The 23,673-nt window shown below is 47.9% G+C and overlaps 1 protein-coding gene across 1 annotated transcript; it reads left to right on the plus strand.

Annotated features, from left to right (window-relative positions):
- The first annotated feature begins 3,266 nt into the window (after window positions 1-3,266).
- LOC308457900 (uncharacterized protein) lies at window positions 3,267-21,692 on the plus strand. The gene is made up of 6 exons (XM_080972121.1): window positions 3,267-3,340; window positions 8,055-8,210; window positions 9,182-9,358; window positions 13,007-13,297; window positions 13,794-13,923; window positions 18,628-21,692. Exons 2-6 carry the CDS (start codon window positions 8,082-8,084, stop codon window positions 20,775-20,777), a joined length of 2,877 nt encoding a protein of 958 aa, XP_080828247.1. The 5' UTR covers window positions 3,267-3,340; window positions 8,055-8,081; the 3' UTR covers window positions 20,778-21,692.
- The last annotated feature ends 1,981 nt before the right edge of the window (window positions 21,693-23,673 follow it).

The following is a 23,673-nucleotide window of genomic DNA, read 5'->3' on the forward strand; positions in this document are numbered from 1 at the left end:
TTAAAGCTAGGTAACTTCCCTGAGCTGTCAAGTCGAAAGGATACCTTTATGCATAATATTTGTAACATTTAACAACTTTAAAGATGTGCCCCCCCCCCATAATTTCCATAACAGGCCTATCCAGTTCTTACTGGAGGCACCCTGTTCTCTGGGAAACCTGTGTTATAAGAAAAACACTGCTCCTTTTCCTTTACGGGGTATCTAAGAGCCTGTATTGAGTCCTTAAATATCCTGTCAGAAGGAGAAAACAACAGAGGCCAACCAGAGAATATTGAGAAGCAAAGTGGCTAGTAAGCCTGATCTTTATTAACTGTTGCAACAGGGTCCTCGCTCACCACACACCGGAGGGAGGAGGGACCCAGAACAATGAAACGCAAGCCCTTATATAGACTTTTGAAATTGCCCACCCTGTAGCCCAAGACCACCCCCCAAAACATCATACATATGTCACAGAAAGAGGCGGCCTCCAGGAGAAATCCTGTCTGCCAGGATACCTGATAATGGTCGCTGGTTGCATTACCTGGGCAGCCTGGCCATCCTTTTGTGATGGTAAATACTTTAATTCCTGAATCCAGGTCACAGGCTCGCCCTATTCCTACACAAATACGCCCTTAAGACAGGTAAGCAAAAGACAATGGAGAGGCTTTCCCATTTCCTCCCTCCTTGCAGAGAAACATTTGAGGTCACTGGGAGAGTCAAACTGGTTTGGGAGAGTCAAAATGGCTTCAGGATTGCTCTCCTGTACTAGTTCAGACACGTGGTTTATATACAATCATACCTCGGGTTACAGCCGCTTCAGGTTGCGGACCGCCAAAACCCAGAAGTACTGGAAAAGGTTACTTCCGGGTTTCTGCGGTTGTGCATGCGCAGAAGCAATAAATTGTGCTTTGCGCATGTGCAGAAGTGCCGAATCGCAACCCGTGTGTGCGCAGACGCGGGTTGCGAACGCTGCGGGTTGCGAACGTGCATCCCACACGGATCACGTTCGCAACCCGAGCGTCCACTGTACATATGTATTGTTTGCCTTGTACATTTATGAACATTTAATTTATATATTTGAGACCTTAGAATTCTTATGACACCTGCAAACAGCCTTTGAGGACTTGTTCCATAGTTGAATGAAAGAAGTCCAGACTGGCGGTTTTGGGAAGGCGCCTTCCAATTCTGTGATTCTCTGTGGAGGCACAGGGCAGTGGCCTTGCAAGGCCAGCTGGGTGGAGGTTTCTTGGAGGGGGGGCTCCTTCAATGGGGGTGCTGCATGGGGAAGACCTGAAGGATGCTGTCAATGTTTCCTCAGATACCATGGAGGGTCTCTGCCCCTGAGGGCTGTGACTGATGCAGATTCTCTGCCCCTGAGTTCTGGGTTGCAGCAAAGGCCCCAGATGGGCTCTGGGGGGAGCGGGTGGCGGAGGGAGAGTTGCTTTCTTTTGGGTGCAGCCCTCCCTCTGGTGGTTGCAGAGGGGAATGACGTGAGCACCCCACATGCAAAATGAACAGAGTCAGGCCCCCCACCCCCATTTTATTGAGGAAGTATAAAAGCAGTGACAGCATCTTAAAAAGCAGAGACATCACCTTGCCAACAAAGGTCCGTATAGTTCAAGCTCTGGTTTTCCCAGTAGTGATGTGTGGAAGTGAGAGCTGGACCATAAAGAAGGCTGATCGCCAAAGAATGGATGCTTTTGAATTCTGGTGCTGGAGGAGACTCTGGAGAGTCCCATGGACTGCAAGAAGATCAAACCTCTCCATTCTGATGGAAATCAGCCCTGAGTGCTCACTGGAAGGACAGATCCTGAAGCTGGCCACCTCATGAGAAGAGAAGACTCCCTGGAAAAGACCCTGATGTTGGGGAAGATGGAGGGAGCAAGGAGAAGGGGATGACAGAGGACGAGATGGTGGGACTGTGTTCTCGAAGTTACCAGCATGAGTTTGACCAAACTGCGGGAGGCAGTGGAAGACAGAAGTGCCTGGTGTGCTCTGGTCCAGGGGGTCACGAAGAGTCGGACACGACTAAACGACTAAACTACAACAAAATACACTTGAGCAATAATAAACAGTGATAACAACACAATATCTCTTCACACAGTCAGGTGTCCACAGGAAGAAAAATGTGAAGTTTCAACAACAGCATTATGTGGAAAACCTACGGTACATTTACAGCACCATCTGGCAACTGGTGGGAGACATATCAAAATGATGATATTGCATCTGCAGAGTCCGTAATAAATGGTGAGGATAACCAAATGTCTAATGCTGCTTTTGGAAGCTGATCTGTTTGTCCATGATCATTGGCATAAAAGCTGGGTGTTTTTGTTTTTTTTAAAAAAATATCCTCATATCACCCCCCTCTAAAAGCTAATGTCCCTTTGCTGTCAACCTGCTGGCAGTCATTCCAGGGGCAGCACACTCTGTTGCTCCCCTTGGCCTTTTAATATTTATTATTATTATTTTCATTTTTATCCCACTTTATATTACCCTCAAAGGGGTTTACAATTGCATCAAATAAACATTCCAAAGCGAAACATTGCAGCAGAAGGTCACCTATGAAATATACATTCAAAGCAACATAACTAGCAGGAAACTAAAATATTATCTTAAAGATTTCATAAATAAAACATTATCAATGGAGGTCTATAGGATACAATTGAATACAGCATAATTGGGAAGAGAATATTTTAAGCTGTTTCAGCCCAGGGAGCCTCCAGTCAAGCCGGCCTCCACCTCTTCTGCCCAGGTGGGGGTTGTTCCTGCAGGTAAGTAGATGCTCAGCTCACATTGGAGGTCTAACAAGGACCGTGGGGCAGGGGCAGAGGACAAGACCTTTCCTCCACCCCCACCTTCAGCTTGCACAAACTCTTTTAATATAATTTTTTATTAGATTTTGTGTTTTACAATTTAGAATATTCATTTAAAAAACCTTAAAATATCAGTTCCACAGAATCCTTTCACAGAGTCTAAAACAAGGATGATCCACTGTCCTGTGATATCATTTACGAGTTTGTACTACTGATGAAGCCCAAGATGGAGAAACAAGGCTAATATTCCGGAAATCCTTCTTTTAGACTCTGTGAAAGGATTCTGTGGAACTGCAACAACCTTTCGTGTGGATTAGGAACAGACAGGTGGAACAGACACTTTCACATATATGGACCTTATGCATAAACTGATTGGAGAATGAACTGATCCACTGGGTCTTCTACTTTTTTCATTGAACTTTGAGTTACTTCTGTTGAAATCTACAATTCAATACAATGAATAGTATATATTATTTTTTTTCAAACGTACAGCCGATTACGTCTTGTGTGTTTATTGAATATGCTTGGATGACTCAGCTGGGTGCCAGGTGGGGTTAATCTCTGCTCGGGGAGTTCCCCTGGTTGCAGGTGGGCGTGGCCAGGGTTTAAAGCTCCCTCTGGGAGGGGTGGGGGCATTGCAAGGGGGAAACCAGGGGGCAGAGCTGGGGAAGGACCTGGGCCTGGAAGGTATATGCTGTCTGCTATGGGAGGCTTAGGGAGGAGGAGGCGTTGGGTATTGGGGGGGCTTGGTTGACGCTTGCAACAGGTGATGGTTTGACTGATCCTCTTCCTCCCCCAATTAGTTTGTCTCCAATTAGCAGACAATTGCAATGAGCATTGTGTTTACTATTTGCACTGGTGCAAATTGGAAGCGAACCCCTCCGTGATTATAACTGTTACCCCCTTTTATTAGTGCAACTTTCCCCCCAAGGGCTAAATCCATTTAAATTTTTGGACTTGAGGATGCCTTTGTTTGTTTTGTGCACATGAGAAAGAGAGTTGGGGGAGAGGATTTCAAAGGAGGGAGGGAGTCTTGGCTGGTCTCTTTTCTTTCTTTTTTAAATACATTTTTATTGGTTTTTTAACATATCATTTCCAACAATCATTTAACAATCTTATCTTATACAATTTTTTATTAATATCCGTCAACAACCTCTGATGATTTTCCGTTCTTTATCACTTATTCTGCATTTCTTAATTTCTCTATTACTCTTAATTGTCTTTAACTAATTCTCTTCATAGTCTTTCTTGCAATATTTTGAATAGTCCTCCTTACAGAACTTCTTGCAGTAATCTGTTCATGGCTGGTCTCTTTTCACCTGACTCCCACCCCCAAGTCTGGGCTCTTTAGGCAATATCTGCCTGCTCCATAATGGGCTTCTGAGCTCATTTATTCACTTTGCATTTATAGCCCGCTTTTCCTCCCAGGAGCTCAAGGTGGGCAGCCTCTTTCCTCTCCCCACTCCCCATTTATCCTCACAACAGTCCTGTGAGGGAGCTTAGGCTGAGGGGCAGCCACTGGCCTCCAAGGTCACCCACTGAGTTTCATAGCCCAATGGGGAGTTGAGTTCGGGTCTCTCTGGGGTCTGAGTCGGACTCAATGACCTTGACTCTGGGATGTTGTAGCTGCTTGGAAAGAAGCTTCTTGCTCTCTCCAAGTCTTCCAGCTCAGAAATATAGAGCTGGGAGGGACCTCAAGGGCTCATCTTGCAATGCAAGAATTGGAATTCTTTTCTGGTGGGGAATCTTAAAAATATGTTTTTGGGTGTGAGGAATTCAAATCTCCAGTTATTTTTGCGACCGGACAAGACTTAGCTTGATAAGTCTATGATAAAGAAACACACAAAATGCTTTCAGAAAAGCAAAGCATTTTAATTTTCTGAAAAAGCCAGGTAATGCTTAATAATGAGTAATAATAATAATTTTTATATAGAACATAACCACAGGAACTTGGCAATCATTTTTACTGATTTCTTTGCAATTTCACACCCATTTTACTCACCAAGCAAACCTCAATTACGTTAATTTAACCAAACCACCTTTTGAATTCCCAAGTCATCTTAAAACTTTTCAGAGCCCCTCATTTTTGGAATTTGAAAGTTTAAAAATTCAGCATGCTGTGCAGCCTAGTAGGTTGGACAGAAAGGTCCATTGGCCCATTTTGCAGCCTCAGAAGTTGACCTTTGTTCTGCCACTGCTGCAAGGAAGTATTGCTCAGTGGGCAGGTGCTTATTTGAACGAGACCCTCCCCCCCCCGGTGTCTTCTGCTGGTGCTGTTTGCTGTGCCTCCGTGCAGGACAACCAGGGCAGGTGGCTCTTACGTCTGGTGATGCCAAAGGATGCCGCCAGGTGCAGTCTTGGTCTTCCAGCTGTCTCTTGCTTCTTGAGTTTTCTGACAGTGCACCTGTGCCTTTAGCGGCTGCACAGGAGGCAGGAACTCAGCAGGCAAAGTTTATCCTTCTCCGCGTCTCCTAAATGCTGTGGAAAGCTGCACCTGTTGAATTCCTGGCTGTTAACGCAGCTGCTGTAAAGGGTGCAGTGGGAACCAGGAGAGATAGCGGAAGAATGTGCCTGTGTTGAGGGGCGGCAGACTGGTATAGCTGGGGTTCAGTGTCGTTGATAGCGGGAGGATTCTAGAAACGGAAGGCTCACGGAATCCTAGAGCTGGAAGGGACCTAAAGGGGCTGGAACTGATGGGAGTTGTCAGAATCCGTGACCAGGGAGAAGAGTCGATGGAGGAAGATTGGAAGAAATTCAAAGACTATCTTCAGAAACACTGCAAAATTAAGGAATGTTAGAGTGATGTTGGACTGAAAACAAGTGGTTTCCAGCTGTACAGGTTAAAGTTAATGATAAACTAAGATTAAAGATTAAGATTAAAGATGTTTAAAGAAACGGAAATTTGATATTAAGAGGGAAAATTTTAACGTTATATTATACTAAGACCAAGGATTAGGTTTAAAGAAGTTGAAGGTATATATTTTAATATTTTATCAAACTAAAGATTGGGATTAAAAAAGTGGAAAAGAAACTGCTGGACAAACAATTTGGTTTGGAATACAAAAGAGGGAGGTATGAGGAAGTCCAGAAAATAAGTAACTTAAAAATGGAAATGGAAAAGAGATATTGTTTTTAATTGTTATGTTTTTTGTTTTTTTTATTGTTGAATTTTGTGTTGGTTTTTTGTGTGTGTTGTTGTTATATGTATTACGTATGTTTTTTTTCTCATTCTTTGTTGTTTAAAACCTTAATAAAAATTATTTAAAATAAAATAAAATAAAGGGGCATCTAGACCAAACCCCTGCAATGCAGGAATCGCAGCTAAGATCTCCTTGGCAGCTTTGCTAGTGGGAAGCAATCTACTTTGGTGGTAGAGGCCCAACTTTGAATGGAGCTGGTCCCAGAGTTGCCCTCAAACCATTTCCTTAACAGAGTGCATGATGAAAGAGGTTTCCTTCTGATATTTTATATATATATATATATATATATCATCCTAGGTTTTCAGAAACAGTTGTTCTTGCACCTCTAGGGTAGTGGCTGATTTGATGCTCCTTCATTCAGTTGCTCCCCTCACCTGACACACCTGATCCATTAGTATCTTTTTTTTTTAAATGATATTTATTAAAATTTCAGAGAAAAAAAAAGAATTACACAAAAACAAAAAGTAAAAATACAAGAAAAATACAAAATACAAAATACAGAATAAAATAATAAAAGACACTTAAAAAGAAAAAAAGAAAAATGGATCAATTTTTCCATAACTTACATTCATATCCTTGTTTCCCTGACCTCCTCATACCTCCCTTTTTTGTATTCCAGTTCAATTAGTTAAGTCAGCAATTTCTTTCCCTCTTTGTTTTCTCATGATCCTTTAACTTAATATACTATAACTTTAAATTTTCATCTGTTATCAATCCTTTTTTACATACACCTTTATAGCATTACTGCTTAAACCACCTAGCTTCATTCCAACATCATTCTAACATTCATTAATTTTGCAATATTTCTGTAAATAGTCTTTAAATTTCTTCCAATCTTCTTCCACCGACTCTTCCCCCTGGTCTCGGATTCTGACAACTCCCATCAGTTGTATCTTATCCAAACATTAAACAATGCTTTCCTGACAATATGGTTTTTAAATGCTTTATGCGCTTTGACCTTGTCATACCACAAATATGCATGCCATCCAAATACATTGTTAAAACCTTCTAGATCCAAAATGTCAGTGTTTTCAAGAAGCAGCCATTCTTTCACCCAGCAAAAGGCTGCTGATTCATAGTAAAGTTTAAAGTCTGGCAGGGCAAATCCACCTCTTTCCTTTGCATCTGTTAATATTTTAAATTTTATTCTAGGCTTCTTGCCCTGCCAGACAAATCTAGAAATATCTCTCTGCCACCTCTTGAAACAGTCCATTTTGTCCACAATTTGCAATGTTTGAAACAAAAACAACATTCTAGGCAATACATTCATTTTTACCGCAGCAATACGACCCAGCAGTGAAAGCTTCAAATTTGACCAAATTTCTAAATCTTTTTTCACTTCAGCCCAGCATTTTTATAGTTGTCTTTAAATAAATTCCCATTTTTTGCTGTCATGTTAATCCCCAGGTATTTAACTTTCTTAACCACTGTTAAACCTGTCTCATTCTGAAACCTCTCTCTCTCCATTGGTGTTAAATTTTTCTCTAAAACCTTGGTTTTTAACTTATTCAATTTAAATCCTGCAACTTGACCAAATTCTTGAATCAGTTCTAAAACCCTTTTGGTACTAGATTCTGGCTCCTGTAACGTCAATACTAAGTCATCTGCAAATGCTCTCAATTTGTACTGTTTGGCTCTGACATGTATACCTTTAACCAACTGGTCCCTTCTAATCATATTCAGCAAAACCTCCAGGACCGATATAAAAAGCAATGGGGAGATTGGGCAACCTTGTCGTGTTCCCTGATCCATTAGTATCATTGGGCTAGTCCGGTGGAACTCTTTGCCACTGGAGATTCAGCAGGTACCTTCTGTGTCAACTTTGAAACACCTGCTGAAAACTTTTTAGTACCTTCAGAAAATAAAGAACGCACCCTTCCACAATGGTTATTTTTTTTTAAAAAAACCTTTTTATATGGTTTTATTGCTGTAAACTGCAATTTTTTCAATGACACAGCAGTATACTAGCATTTTGTAAAACGCAGGTTCTCATTCAGTGCCTCACCCAAAGGCCCATGCCCATCTCTCACCCTGTCTTTGCTCCCTCCCCTCCCCTATATAGGAGTTGGCAGCTGCGGGCACAGAGAAGATGAGGAACCCTCCGCTCCGGATCCTGGTCTCGGGTTCAGAGGAGTCTGGGAAGTCCACCCTCGTTGGCCACCTTCTCTACAAATGTGGGCATCTTAAAGCAGAAACTATGGAGACCCTCTGGAAACAGGTATCTCCTTCCTAATTATTGTTTGTGGCTTGACTTTCTGCCAAATGATGCTCAAGGTGGCTCAAAGCAAGGAAAATACAAAGTATTTTCACATGCCACCCCTGTCTCCGAGTGGCGAGAGACCCCAGGAGCTGCAGGTGCTTCAGAATCTCTGGATATCTATACAACCTGAGCGTAAGATGGAGGAGTTCATGGCCCCAACAGCCCCGGTAGATCTTGCTTCTCCATTAATCGCAGCTTTGGGTCCAGTGTAGAGCAAGCAGGTCACTGGATCTCCTTCTTCAAGCCCTTCCCCAGCTTCCAGCTCACCTGGCAGCCAGGTGAGCAGGGTGGAGAAACGCCCCCTCTCCCAATCAGCCTGGCTCATTCTTTTGGGATGCTGATGAGGACATTTCAGTAGCCAGCTAAGGTAATGGTCTTGCAAAGGAACTTGTCTGACTAGTTCTGAAATAAAAGCTTAGATTCTCCCTGGGTACAGGACCCCCAAGAACTGGAATGGACTCGGGGCATCATCCAGACTGAAACCCCTCCCCCAAACACCCAACAATACAGTGGTACCTCTAGTTAAGAACTTAACTCATTCCGGAGGTCCGTTCTGAACCTGAAACTGTTCTTAACCTGAAGCACCACTTTAGCTAATGGGGGCTCCTGCTGCTGCTGCGCCGCCGGAGCCCGATTTCTGTTCTCATCCTGAAGCAAAGTTCTTAACCTGAGGTACTATTTCTGGCTTAGCGGAGTCTGTAACCTGAAGCGTCTGTAACCCGAGGTACCACTGTATTTTCCATTAAAGAGAACATAAAATCAGTGTAAATGACATCATATAGGCAGTGCCAATAAAACATGTCAATGAATAAAGTGTTAACCTGGATACTGCTTGGCATACCTAAGTGCTGTTAAACTGGGGTGGGGGTGGTGTCCGCTGTATGCCCCCGCCTGCCTGGGATTTTCTGCCACCTCTGTCTCCTTTGCAGAAGGTGGAGCAAGGCAAGTCGTACAGGCAGTTGCTGCAGACCCTCCAGCAAGTTCAGAAAAGGGGTGCGGCTCCGGGGAGAGGGCATTACAAGAGCCCCACGTATGATGTCACCATTGCAGAACCCCCAAGTCGTGTAGGGATGTACCGCAGCTGCTGCTTGCAAGGCCAGCAAAAGGTGAGAGTCTCTGCTCCTCAGCAGCTGAGGGGACAAGAGAGGTTTCATGCCAAAGGTTGTGTCCTGCGCATGCAGTAAAGGGGCTGGGTGTCAAATTCTCCCCCCTCCTCACTCTCAGTTTTGCCCTTTTAAAGCTCAGTGAGAAGAAGAGGGGGGCATAAAACGAGAATTCCTTGGCTCTGCCAGCCGCTCGCTCTGGCACCACCTTCTGTCCACCTCCTTGTCTTCTGTCCTGCCAGTTCCAATGGGTACCAGCCACCACCGTCTTGTCAAATCTTTGGGCTCTTCCTTGGCCTGGACCTTCTCAATCAGGGGCCGGCAACCTAAGGCCCGGGGGCCAGATCAGGCCCAATCGCCTTCTATTTTATTTTTTAAAAAATAATATTTATTAATAATTTCAGAATTACAGAAAAAAATAAAAAATAAAAAACAACACTGCAATACATAAAAAGAAGAAAAAACGCAAAACATAAAAACCAATACAACAATACAGCAAAAAAGAAAATAAAAAAGAGGGAAAAAAGACACAAATCCAATATTACATATCTTTAACTTCCATTTGCTTGTTTCGTTGACCTCCTCACACCTCCCTTTTTGTATTCTAGTTTAGTTAGTTATTTCAGCAAATTCCTTCCATCTTTCTCAATTTTTATTAGATGATTTATCTTAACAATTTAACCTATTAATTAACTCGAGGGATCCTTTCCATCTTTCCCCATATTCTGTTATTCAAATTACCTTAATTTATTTAACCTTATCTTACCATAAAATACCTTAAAACTTAAAACTTAATACTCAGTTATACATAACTCCTGATATCATTTCTGCTAGAGTCATATAGTTTCATTCCAACATTTTCCCTAATATTCATTAATTTTAGGCTAATTCCCTAAATAAAATTTTTTTCTTTATAAATTTTCTTCCAATCTTCATCCAACGTTTCTTCTTCCTGGTCTCAGGTCGTGTCAGTCCTTACTGTCCATTCCATCTAGTCCATCAACCTGGAAGTCTTATGTCCGAGGCCCTTAAGTCTCTTCCATGTCCCTTCTGCAGATCTTCTTCTTCTTGTTTATACTTGCACTTTTCCTTGTCTTTTGTTGGTCTCTTTCTTAATTTCTTTCCTTTCTCATTGAGGAGTAGGTCTCTGGGGGGTTCCAACCCAAAGTTATCTCCGTCTCCCTTCATCAAACCAGCCCATTCCCCACAGTCCCACTCCCCACAGTCATCAATATAATCCAAAAAATATTTACGAGCATATTTCGAAGTCTCTCCAAAGTTAAAAGCCTCCTCAGCTCCAGACTCCCCCTGGCCCACTCCAACTTCAATCTTCAAAAACAGTGGCTTATGCTCCTGTAGGGCCTTGGGCCTCTTCATTTGTATTATTTGAGGTGCAACCGCAGCCTCCTCCATTATCTTCTGCACTTGCCCAATCAATACAGGTTCCTGAGTTGGATCCTGGATGGTTTCTGTATCACTATTCACTATTTGTCCACAGTTATTGGTCACAACAGTCATCAAATCCATTTTCTCATTCATCAAATTCATCTTCTCATGCATCTGTTCTAACAAAGCACTTGTCTTGCATAAAGCAAGCACCAAAACTTCCTTCCAGCTCATATTTAGTCAAGGTCAAAAGGACTAATCCCACGATCTTAATCTCACAGCTGTGGGATCCTCCAGTAGACTGCAGCAACAATTTAGCAGGCTCCCTCTAGAGGAGACAATTTCTATTTGTATCCATCTTTTTAAGGCAAGTCCAACAAAGGAAAATTACTTTCATTTTTCAGATATTTTGTTTCTTTAGAATGCAAAAGGCAACATTGGAATCAGTTTATTTCTCTTCTTCAGCTATCTGTCAAAGTATTCCATTCACAGTCAATGAACCTCTCCAACAATTTCTGTCTCTGACACCCCGTTCCCAGGTTAGAGACGGTGGAAACTTATCTTTCTTCACTCCCTCTCCTGCAGGCGTTACACAAAGTTCCCCCCCTTTTCTCCTGCTTCCAAGGGGGTTTCAGTAGTTATAAATGAAGGAAATTTAGGCTTTAACGACTTTCCAGGCTTTAGCTTACAAGGTTTTTGCTTTAGTCTATATACAAAAAGCGGAAGGCGGACTTCCTGTTTTGAACCTTCCCGCTTCGATGTCAAATTAAGATATTTCTTGATCCAATTTTCCGTTTCTACTCACGGGTACTTGTTTTAAATCCAATTGTCCACAGGAAAAAGTCAGCGCTCTCCGGCGATGGCTATGCGGCTTCACTCTGTGAAAGTAGCAGTCAGTTTGCAGCACCGCGCTGCTCACCCCACTTCACTCCGGAATCCCAAAAAGGGGTTCCCCGTGAGTAGGGGGGCGCTCCTGGTGCCCTGCCGAACCCCACGTTCCCAGGCTTCCTCCGCCTGGGATTTCTAGCGGGTGCCCACCTTCGCCGCGGCGGGAAGACCCAGTTTCCACGGAGCCAGTTCCTCCGGTCGGAAAGGAACTCCGCCATTCGCCGATGGCGCTAACCCGGAAGTCCCGGCCCAATCGCCTTCTAAATCTGGCCTTCAGACGGTCTGGGAATCAGCGTGTTTTTACATGAGTAGAATGTGTGCTTTTCTTTAAAAGGCATCTCTGGGTTATTTGTGGGGCATAGGAATTCGTTCATTCCCCCCCCCAATATAGTCCGGCCCCCCACAAGGTCTGAGGGACAGTGGACCGGCCCCCTGCTGAAAAAGTTTGCTAACCCCTGTTCTAAATCAGGGGTAGGCAACCTAAGGCCCACGGGCCCCAAGCAGCCTACAAGGCCCACGAGCCACCCCTGAACTGAGTCGCCCACTTGGCAAGTCCCTGTGCGCTGCGCTAAACTGGCGCAGCATGGTGCGGGAACTTTCTTCTGCGGTGCCGGAAATTGCGTCTGCGCAGATGCTGGAAATGGCAGGCGTGCGTGTGATCCAGCCCACAGAGGGATCTCTGCTGGAGTGAACCGGCCCAGGCGAGGTAAACCTTGCGGACCCCTGTTCTAAATGCATCCCCCCCCCGCAACACCCTCTGATGCAGTAGGGCTGTTCCCACAGGAGGCAATGACAGCAATTTAACATGAATTTTACTATCTAATGAGACCATTGATCCATAAAATGAAAGCAATAAACAATGTACTGCAGTCACACAATCAATCAGTAGCTGAACTGGGTTCCACACAGTCACAGAAACAAAACGAAAAGAACTGCAAAAATGCAAAATAGCAAAAACAGACCGACCTCAGAGTAACACTCAAAATGGAAGCATGGCACTCAAAACAGAGCATGTTCAGCTTCTGAAAAAAGTTCGCAAGCTGGAACACTTACTTCCGAGTTTGCAGTGTTTGGGTTCCAAGTTGTTTAAGTACCAAGGCATTTGAGATGCAAAGTACCACTGTATGTGCTTGCATCCAAGGGGTTGTGGGGGCTTCAGCCCCTACAATAAAGCCCCATGAAGGGAGGGGGCTCTCGTGCCTGAATCCTGCTTGCAAGTTTCCCATTGAGGCCTCTGCTTGGCCGTTGTGAGTAGAGACTGCTGGGCTAGAGAGCCATCTTCTGATGTTCTTATGGAATACCCTTCCCTGGCAGAAAGTCAGGGCCAGGCGACTGAGAGTTTTGACCGCCTTTTCTTTCCTCCTCTCCCTCCCTCAGGTTGACTGCCTGCTGTTTGTGATCTCTGCAGAGAAGAGGGACTTTGAAATGCGTTGGCACATGACCCAGAAGCAGATCCTGCTGGCCAGCAAACTCCCGGTGAAGCAGCTCGTGGTGTGTGTCAACAAGATGGACTCTTCCACGCCGGAGCCTTACAGCTGCGACCGCTACAAATACATCGTTGGGAAAGTGTGGGACTGGCTCTGGGCGTGGGACAGAGACCCCAGTAAGGTGCTCTTTCTCCCCATCTCAGCCCTCTATGGGGACAACCTGCAGGAGCCCAGCCTCAAGGTAGGCAACCCATCTCTCGGGGAAACTGAGGGTAGCAGATGCCATAATGCAGCTGGGAGGAACACCCAGCTACCTAAATCAGGGCTTCAGATTCTGGTTCAGGCATCAGTTGCAGGACCAAGAGGGATCAAGGACCGTAGAGCCATTTTTAAGGGGTTATTTCCCGTAGTGGTTCAGACAACCAGCTGGCCCAGTCCTGCCAATTGGAAGCCAGGCCACGCTGGTCAGATAGAGGAAGTGGGGAGGTGGGTATCTCAGGTGGAAATTGCTAAGGGATTTCTCAATCTCCCTGACGGACGGACTTAATCAGTAATCCGTGGACGTGACTTCTTCGTTAACCGGGCCGGCACTATAATGGGCCAAGGTGAGGCGGGTGCCTCAGTTTGCAGAATTGGAGGAGGGGCAGATTTGGTTCAGCGGATGCAAGGTTGCTCCGGAAGTTGAACTGGGCAAGAATCTGAGAGCCGGCGGGTCTGTCTGGGTCTCTCCTTTGCAGATGACCTGGTTCTGCAGGTGGGAGATCCTCAGGGAGAGAGGAGGAATGGTCAAAGGCACAACTTTGCAGCAGTTCCTGGACACCTTCCCCGCTTGCCATCTCAAACCGGACCTCCTGTATACTCCTTTAGGTGGGTGGTACTCTTGAACTTGACGGGTTTTTTGTCTTAACATTTATTGATAGATAAATTCAAAGATATACAGAAATGCATATCCATTACAAAGTCTCTTTTTATAATATGCTGAGATAAAACAGATACTTAATCTAGAAAAGAGCCAAGTCTGGAGGAAGAAAATGCAAGAAAAGGAGAAATCAAAAGAAGGAGCAAGCAAGAGAAAAGAAAAGAAAGAAAAAAACGGAAGAAAAATAGAGTAGAATAAAAGGACTCCCGGCTCTCTGCAGCTACAGATGATATTCATTCTTTAAGCTCCAACCATTCTATCTTCTCTAAAGCAGTTTTTTTTTTCAATCTTCAAATCCAGATATTACAAGTTCATTTTCTCTTTCATGCAAAAAGTCCTTTTGGGAAGGCTGGAGGGACCAAGGAGCCACTGGGGTCAGATGGTTCTCCTTGACACGGGGTGCAGAAGGATGTTGTAGGAGAAAAAGGACATGACGGTTGCCTGTCAAAGATGCTTTAGCTGTGATTCCTGCATTTCCGGGGTTTGGACTTGATGGAGATGGATTGAGGATTAAGTCTGTAAATCAAAATTTAAGCATTCTACCCCGTGTGTGGGAAAAATATGAAGGGCTTTTTAGCAGAGTAAACACACTTACGTGCTTTTGCAGCTTACTGGAAGCTAGGAATTAGGCAATTGCACCTTTTATCCCTGTTTATTTGTGTTCTGCTGATCTTTTTCTCCTCTGTCCCTGTTGCTAAGAATGAACCTTACGTTTTAGTAAAAACATAAATGTTTACTTACATTTTAATGCAGACAGCAAATATATCAATGTAGTATGCAGGTAAAATAGTTTTCAGTTACAAAATACAAAACTAGTTTCCAAAATGGAGCCTGGCCTTTAAGCATGACCTTAACAGATTGGAGAACAGGGTGCAAGCTAACAATGAATTTTAACAGGGACGAATGTAAGGTCCTTCACATAGGCAGGAAGAACCAGATGCACAAATATATGATGGGGGAAACCTGATTTATTAGGAATAGATGTGAAAAGGATCTAGGGGTCTTAGTGGACTACAAGCTTAACATGAGTTCACAGTGTGATGCCGCAGCAAAAAAAGCTAATGCTATTCTAGGCTGCATCAACAGAAGTCTAGTTTCCTGATCAAGGGAAGTAATAGTATTCTGCCTTGGTCAGACCACACCTGGAGTCCTGTGCCCAGTACTGGGCACCACAATTTAAGAAGGATGTTGACAAGCTAGAAGGTGTGCAGAGGAGGGAGACCAAGATGGTCAAGGGTCTGGAAACCAAGTCTTATGAGGAACGGTTGAAGGAGCTGGAGAAGTTTAGCCTGCAAAAGAGGATATTAAGAGGAGGTATAAGAGCCATCTTCAAATATATCAAGGGCTGTCACATGGAAGATGGAGCAAGTTTGTTTTCTCCTGTTCTGGAGGGTAGGATTCAAACCAATAGCTCCAGGAAGAACTTTCTGACAGTTTGAGCTATTTGACAGTTGGAATGGTCTCCTTTGGGAGGTTGTGGATTCTCCTCCATTGGAGGTTTTTAAGCAGAGCTTGGATGGCCATCTGTCATGGCTGCTTGGGCTGAGATTCCTGCCTTGCAGAGGGTTGGACTAGATGACCCTTGAGGTCCCTTCCAACTCTATGATTCTATGATTACATCTGCTCACATTGCTTACTTGAAAGGAAGAGAGAGACTGGGGCAAGAAGGAAGGAGAAAAGATTGAAATCCTTTGCCCTACATCCTACCACAAGACGATATAACACCACATAGACTTGCCTTGTTTAGGAATGGAGGAACTCAAAGTGTCTTAACCCCTCCATATGCTTATTTAGCAAAAGTAATGTTCATTTTGACTGCAGATTATCCCACTCTGGGTACCTCCCAACTCTACAATTCTGTGGTTCTGTGACTGTTTTGTAGAATGGACCGAGAAGGAAGAGAAGATTCTCCTGAGGACATGGAGGAGTCTCTCCTCCCAGACACCAGACCACATCCCCAGCCCTTCTATGATGTCCACGGCTCTCAGGCAGGCAGGAGTCTGGCGCTCTGCAGAGCAGTGTCGCAGCAAGGTGGATGCCCTCCTGTGGCGCTACATGGCTGACGTGCTCCGGGGAGGAATCGAGTGCTCCCCTTCCTACTGGGAACTGCATGACATCCTGGGATATGATGTCTCCACAGCAGCCTTTCAATTGCGGCGATGTAAGCAGGAACTGGTGCCAACAGCAAATGCCCCCACTGCACCTGACCTGGGTTGGGCTGAAGATGTGTTTGTCCTTCTGGGGCCTTCTGGTCAAGGAGCACTTGCCATCCCAAAGGAGGGGAAGAAAGAAGAAGAGCTTGTCATCCCTGGGCCTTCTGGTCAAGAAGAACCTGTTACTCCAGAGGAAGGACAACTTGTCCATCCTGGGCATTTTGATCAAGGTGAGCCAGTTGTCCCAGAGGAGGGAGAGAGAGCAGAACCCATCCTTCCTGGGCCTTCTGGTCAAGCAGAGCCTGTTGTCCCAGAGGAGGGAGAGGAAGCAGAACATGTCCATCCAGGGCCTTCTGGTCAAGGAGAGCCTTTTGTCCCAGAGGAGGGAGAGGAAGCAGAACATGTCCATCCAGGGCCTTCTGGTCAAGGAGAGCCTTTTGTCCCAGAGGAGGGAGAGGAAGCAGAACATGTCCATCCAGGGCCTTCTGGTCAAGGAGAGCCTGTTGTCCCAGAGGAGGGAGAGGAAGCAGAACTTGTCCATCCAGGGCCTTCTGGTCAAGGAGAGCTTGTTGTCCCAGAGGAGGGAGAGAGAGCAGAACTCATCCTTCCTGGGCCTTCTGGTCAAGCAGAGCCTGTTGTCCCAGAGGAGGGAGAGGAAGCAGAACATGTCCATCCAGGGCCTTCTGGTCAAGCAGAGCTTGTTGTCCCAGAAGAGGGAGAAGAAGCAGAACATGTCTATCCAGGGCCTTCTGGTCAAGGAGAGCCTGTTGTCCCAGAGGAGGGAGAGGAAGCAGAACATGTCCATCCAGGGCCTTCTGGTCAAGGAGAGCCTGTTGACCCAGAGGAGGGAGAGGAAGCAGAACTTGTCCATCCAGGGCCTTCTGGTCAAGGAGAGCTTGTTGTCCCAGAAGAGGGAGAGGAAGCAGAACTTGTCCATCCAGGGCCTTCTGGTCAAGGAGAGCCTTTTGTCCCAGAGGAGGGAGAGGAAGCAGAATATGTCCATCCAGGGCCTTCCGGTCAAGGAGAGCTTGTTGTCCCAGAAGAGGGAGAGGAAGCAGAACATGTCCATCCAAGACCTTCTGGTCAAGGAGAGCTTGTTGTCCCAGAGGAGGGAGAGGAAGCAGAATATGTCCATCCAGGGCCTTCTGGTCAAGCAGAGCTTGTTGTCCCAGAAGAGGGAGAGGAAGCAGAACATGTCTATCCAGGGCCTTCTGGTCAAGGAGAGCCTGTTGTCCCAGAGGAGGGAGAGGAAGCAGAACATGTCCATCCAGGGCCTTCTGGTCAAGCAGAGCCTGTTGTCCCAGAGGAGGGAGAGGAAGCAGAACTTGTCCATCCAGGGCCTTCTGGTCAAGGAGAGCTTGTTGTCCCAGAAGAGGGAGAGGAAGCAGAACTTGTCCATCCAGGGCCTTCTGGTCAAGGAGAGCCTTTTGTCCCAGAGGAAGGAGAGGAAGCAGAATATGTCCATCCAGGGCCTTCTGGTCAAGGAGAGCTTGTTGTCCCAGAAGAGGGAGAGGAAGCAGAACATGTCCATCCAGGGCTTTCTGGTCAAGGAGAGCTTGTTGTCCCAGAAGAGGGAGAGGAAGCAGAATATGTCCATCCAGGGCCTTCTGGTCAAGGAGAGCTTGTTGTCCCAGAAGAGGGAGAGGAAGCAGAACATGTCCATCCAGGGCTTTCTGGTCAAGGAGAGCTTGTTGTCCCAGAGGAGGGAGAGGAAGCAGAACATGTCCATCCAGGGCCTTCTGGTCAAGGAGAGCCTTTTGTCCCAGGGGAGGGAGAGGAAGCAGAACTTGTCCATCCAGGGCCTTCTGGTCAAGGAGAGCCAGTTGTCCCAGAAGAGGGAGAGGAAGCAGAACATGCCCGTCCTGGGCCTTCTGGTCAAGGTGAGCTATTGTCCCAGAGGTGGCACAACATCTTGTCGATGCGGGTATCCTTTCTCAAGAACAGGTTGCCAACTTGGTCCACCTGTTCTCTCAAAGAAAGCCTGCCACCCTCCCGGAAGAGGGAGGAGCCCTCCCTGGGTCTTCTGGACAAGGTGAGCCCATCATCCTAGGAGAGAAGGTAGGGGAGCTTGTCATCCCATGACCACCTGGCAGCTGAAATGTTTGGAATGGGGAGTGGACGGGCTCTTCTAAAAGAGGAGCTAGTCAGAGGGACCCCTGCCTCCTTGGAGACCAGGCCTTGGGGAGCCTGAGGGACTTCAGGCAATTTCCCTCGTCACCCATGACCACTGACCACGCTGGCTGGAACTGAAAGAGTTGGGATTCCCACAATATCTGGAGGGCTGCAGATGTTCTCCACCCCTGGTCTAGATGTTCAAAACTTGGAGGTTGGGACAGGGTGACCTTAGGGCTGGAGGCACCAGGGAGCATCAAGCATGTAGGACCAGTTGTGATGGTGCAGGGGGGGGTGGTTGGTTGAAACTTCTGGGTGCACAGCTGACGTACGGAGTCACTTGCCTTGTCGGAAGCTGCTAACCCCCTTCCTCTCTCTCTTTCTCAGGACAGGACTCTTACTCAGAGACCAAAAGCACCCCTGAGCGAAGAGCCCTTGATACCCCTGACTCTGCAGAACCACCTCTGTGCCCTAGGCCCCCCAAAAGCCCCAGAAGTCACTGCCCCTCTGGGGGCTTGGGGAGGAGCTCTGGATACAAATTGTGTCCTGGTCCTTCAAGAACCACCAGATATGAGCTGCCCCCTCGATTTTTAAGGAGATTCAAACCTAACCCCCACCCTGGAAGCTCGACCAGCAGTTCTGGACAAGATCCATGCCCTGGGACTTCCGGGAACTCGAGACCTGACTCCCACCCTGGACCCTCGACCAGCAGTTCTGGACAAGATCCGTGCCCTGGGACCTCCAGGAACTCGAGACCTGACCCCCACCCTGGACCCTCGACCAGCAGTTCTGGACAAGATCCGTGCCCTGCGAGACCTGACCCCCACCCTGGAAGCTCGACCAGCAGTCCTGGACAAGATCCATTCCTTGGGACCTCGAGGAACTCCACACCTGACCCCAGCCCTGGACCCTCGAACAGCAGTCCTGGACAAGATCCATGCCTTGGGACCTCAAGGAACTCCACACCTGACCCCCACCCTGGACCCTCGACCAGCAGTCCTGGACAAGATCCATTCCTTGGGACCTCGAGGAACTCCACACCTGACCCCCACCCTGGACCCTTGACTAGCAGTCCTGGACAAGATCCATGCCTTGGGACCTCAAGGAACTCCACACCTGACCCCCACCCTGGACCCTCGACCAGCAGTTCTGGACAAGATCCGTGCCCTGGGACCTCGAGGAACTCCACACCTGACCCCAGCCCTGGACCCTCGAACAGCAGTCCTGGACAAGATCCATGCCTTGGGACCTCAAGGAACTCCACACCTGACCCCTACCCTGGACCCTCGACCAGCAGTTCTGGACAAGATCCGTGCCCTGGGGCCTCCAGGAACTCGAGACCTGACCCCCACCCTGGACCCTCGACCAGCAGTTCTGGACAAGATCCGTGCCCTGCGAGACCTGACCCCCACCCTGGAAGCTCGACCAGCAGTCCTGGACAAGATCCATTCCTTGGGACCTCGAGGAACTCCACACCTGACCCCAGCCCTGGACCCTTGACTAGCAGTCCTGGACAAGATCCATGCCTTGGGACCTCAAGGAACTCCACACCTGACCCCCACCCTGGACCCTCTACCAGCAGTTCTGGACAAGATCCGTGCCCTGGGACCTCAAGGAACTCCACACCTGACCCCTACCCTGGACCCTCGACCAGCAGCTCCAGACTTAAGCTGCACCCCAGACCATCAAGAAGCTCCGGACACAATCTACTGGGTGCTGGGCTGGAGAGGAGGCCACATTCTGCAATCCCCCTGAGCTCCTCAGCATCTGGGAGCGACGCAGGAGTTTTGCTAGAGGAAGAGGAGCTTGTGTTGGCGGAGGAAGACACTCACAACCCTGGTGTTCCAAGGGCTTCCTGGGGGAACCTAATTGGCCCCCCGCTCTTGCTGTGCCCCACCCATGGGCTCCCAGTGCTGCTTCCTTCTCCGCACCCCTTCCCATACCCCCTTCCTCCAGCCCCGTTCCAGCAGGGGCCACGCTTCCCCTGGCCAGATCCTGTGTACCAGCTGCCGCTGCTTGGTGAGCCTTCCTGGGCCCCTGTCTCCAACGCCATGTCTCCCCATTCGCAGTCCCCTCCTGCCTCCTGGGACCCCCTCATGCAGCAGGCTCAGTCTCCCCCTTCCTCCACTCCCTTCCAGCAGCCCCCTGCCCAAGCCATGCCGTTCATCTCACAGCCTTTCGTGCCTCTGGATTCCTTCCATGCCCCGCCGGGGCCCCAAGGGCACTTCCCACCCCCACCTTATGCGCCAGCCCCCCAGGCCTTTCCGAACCCGTGGCCCCAGACCCCATACCATGCTCAGGACTTTCCCTGGGCCCATGCCAGGTCAGGGCCACTCTCACCCCACTCTCTCCCATGGCAGGGGACTCCTGCATCTCCCCTGGGCATCAGAATCGTCCTCCAGCCGGCTTCCGGGCCACAGAGGTTTCCTTCTGCAATGGAAGCCTCTGCCTCAGCCATCCGAGCCAGAGAGCTTCCTGCCCCCGCCTGTCAAAGCACCCCACTTGCGTCCTCGCCCACCTTCCCGGGCAGGGCCTGATCCTGACGGCGTTGAGGCACCGTCCTCTGCTGCTTCTCTGGCTCCGAAGCCCACGACCCAACCTGGGAGCCCCTCATCGTCGCCTCCCCGGGCCCAGCCGCAGACCCCGCGCCAAACTCCACCCCTTGGCCCTCTGCCCCCTTTAAAATCCTGCATGGCCCCCAGCAGGGCTGGGGATCAGGCTCTCAGGCTTCCTCCCCCTCCTCTCTTGCCCTCCGGCTCCCCACCCCAGCTTCCAGGACCTCCATCCCAACCTGGGAGCCCTGGGTCGCCCACCTCCCAGCATCCCCCCAGGCTTTTGAAAGCGCTCCCTCCCCTGGCCCCAATCTTGCCTCCTTTGTCACCCTTCCCACTGCCATCTGTTCCTGGTGCTCCAGACTCCCTGGGCAACAGGCCCCCACCTCTAGCTGCCACCCCCACCCCCATGGTGCCCCCAGGCCAGCCACTGCGTCTCTGCAGCAGAGTCTGGTGCCCATGTCCCCACCAGGTCACTCTCCACTGTCCCCACTGAAGCCACGGAGCCCTTTCCCCACCTCCCCTTCCTCTCCTCTCTAAGCACAGATTTTTTTTTGGGGGGGGCAGCCCAGGCCAAGGAGGCAGCGGAGCCTTTCCTTCCTTTCCTGTCCCTCTAAGGAGCCCTGAGCAGGCTCCCATCTCCTCTTCACTCCATCTTCCACTCACTGCCTGGGCCTCTTGAGCAAAGGTCTCCCGGCCTCCTTGTCCTTTAGCTGCCTCTTGGTGGGAGCCCTTTGGCCTTTCCCCACTGCTGGGCCAGCCTGGGAGCTTACGGGGCAGGAGTCAGACCCCTTGATGGTTCCCTCTCAGCCCATGACCTGGATGGGTCCATGGGAGGTGATGGGATGTTTTAACCTTTCAGCATGAACCAAGCCTCATTTGGCAATGTTCTTGCTTTTTAATCATTTGCAACAATAAATAACCTTTTTTTATTGTAATCATGCTTCTTGGAATCCTTTCCTCCCTCCAGGTAGAAACATCCTGAGCCATGAGAGGGTAATGTTAAATGCCAATCTCTTAGAGGCGAGAGACCTCAGGGGTTCCAGGCACATGCCCAGGTTGGGTTTCCTTGCAATAAAGGTCAGCAGAGATGGGGGTGTCTTCAGGATACATGGTTTTTGTTGGGATGTGAATAGATGCTAGGAGAGAATATATTTATTAGATATCATCCATCCTTCTTCACCTTTGTGAGTTCAGCAGAGTTGCATCCCTTTGCAGCTTAAAAGGGAAGCTTAGATAGGCTACTTTTAGCCTTTTAGTTTAAGTAATCCAGGATGCTCCTGATATTTCCCCCTTTTCAACAATATTCACACAAACAGTCTTGTAAAAGGTAAAAAGAACATTTGCTTGCTTGGAATACTTGCTGAAGAGCAACAAATTCAGCATCTTTGCTCAGGCAGGCTTCAAATGGTAGTTCGGTTACAAAGGCACACCTAAGTCTAGCTTAAAATGTAGGCAGAGCATGGAGCTCAGACTTGGCAGATGTTCTCACGTTGCTGGCAGCATGGAAAGAGAGCGAGAGTGTGTGTGCCCAGGAAGGTAGGAGAAGATCTACAGCTATGCCCTCTGCCTGTCAGGACACAGTGGGAGTCTCTCTCACATAGTTCCCTCTTGCAAACTTGCAGGAAAACTGTGTGTGCTTCAACTCCTATCATGTGCCTGTCTAGCAAACCACGAATGGTTGGTTTGACTGCATTTTAAATATTGCACAGTTTTATTTACACATGTATACAACCTGAGCATAAGAGGAAGGAGCTCACAGGATCCACACCCCAACAGATATTAGTCAGTTTTGGATCCAGCACAGAGCAAGCAGGTCTGTGGGTCTCTAGCTTCCACCTCAGCCCTCTCCCACTTTTGCTTTTGTTCTCCTATCTAGCAGCTGCAGAGCGGAGGGGAAGACCTGCCCATTCATTCTGTGTCACAGAGCAACCTTTTGGATTATGCTGGTTGCGGTGCTTTACTAGTCAGCCACAACATTTGTTAAAACTGTTGGGATACTGCCGGGGAGACGGGGGCATCAGGCAAGCCCCCAGCTGGCTCCAGCCACCGGCCGGCAGCCGGACGATCACCGCTCTCCCCAGCATTAATCAGCGACACGAGCCTCAGATACGCTTAGAGACCCGTGCACACTCTGTCAGCAGAGTGAATAAATCTTCTCACAGCAGAAGAGGCAGACAGAGCCATGTGTAAGCAGTATATTACAGCATTTTATTCAGCAGCAGGAACAAAGAAAAAAATATGTCTGCTTCCCTTCATCTCCAGCAAAAACAGCTAAATGCAAAAGCAATATACAAACGGAAGTTCCCAGCAGACTGTGCTGGAAGTAAACAGGCATGTGACACACAATAGTCATGCCTGTACCCTTTTAAGGTGGAACAGAACTACATCCTAACAAAAACTACATTTTTGTTCCTCCCTGCCTCCAATAAGTTACTTGATTCATCCATTTTATTCCCCCCCCCCCAATAAGCCTGCCAGGTAGGTTAGAGAGTGTCTGATTAGCCCAGGTTCATGTAGTGAGTGGAAATCCAAATTCCTGCATTTTTTGTGCATGGTAATGCCTTCTGCATGTGGCCACTAGATGGTACTACTGCCTTTTACGTGAAGTGCTGCAAATTATGGCACCAGCCTAAGGGAACAAAATAATCATGTTGCTTAGAGGAAATGAACAAAAAGTGCCCCTAGGTGCTTTGCAGGAAGGGAAATAAGCAGGACTTTAGCTGAAGGCTCTGTTTATTAAGAGAGAGAAAGAGAGAGAGAGAGGGAGAGGAGGGGGTGGGGAGATTGGGGTGGGAAAGAGACCACATATTAGCTGAGAGGCAAGGCATTTAAAACAAAATCGGCTGCATGCAGGAAAGAGAAGTCAAATAGAACATCT

This window comes from Podarcis pityusensis (genome assembly GCF_964106645.2).
Source record: "Podarcis pityusensis genome assembly, chromosome: 11".
NCBI classification, from domain to species: domain Eukaryota; kingdom Metazoa; phylum Chordata; class Lepidosauria; order Squamata; family Lacertidae; genus Podarcis; species Podarcis pityusensis.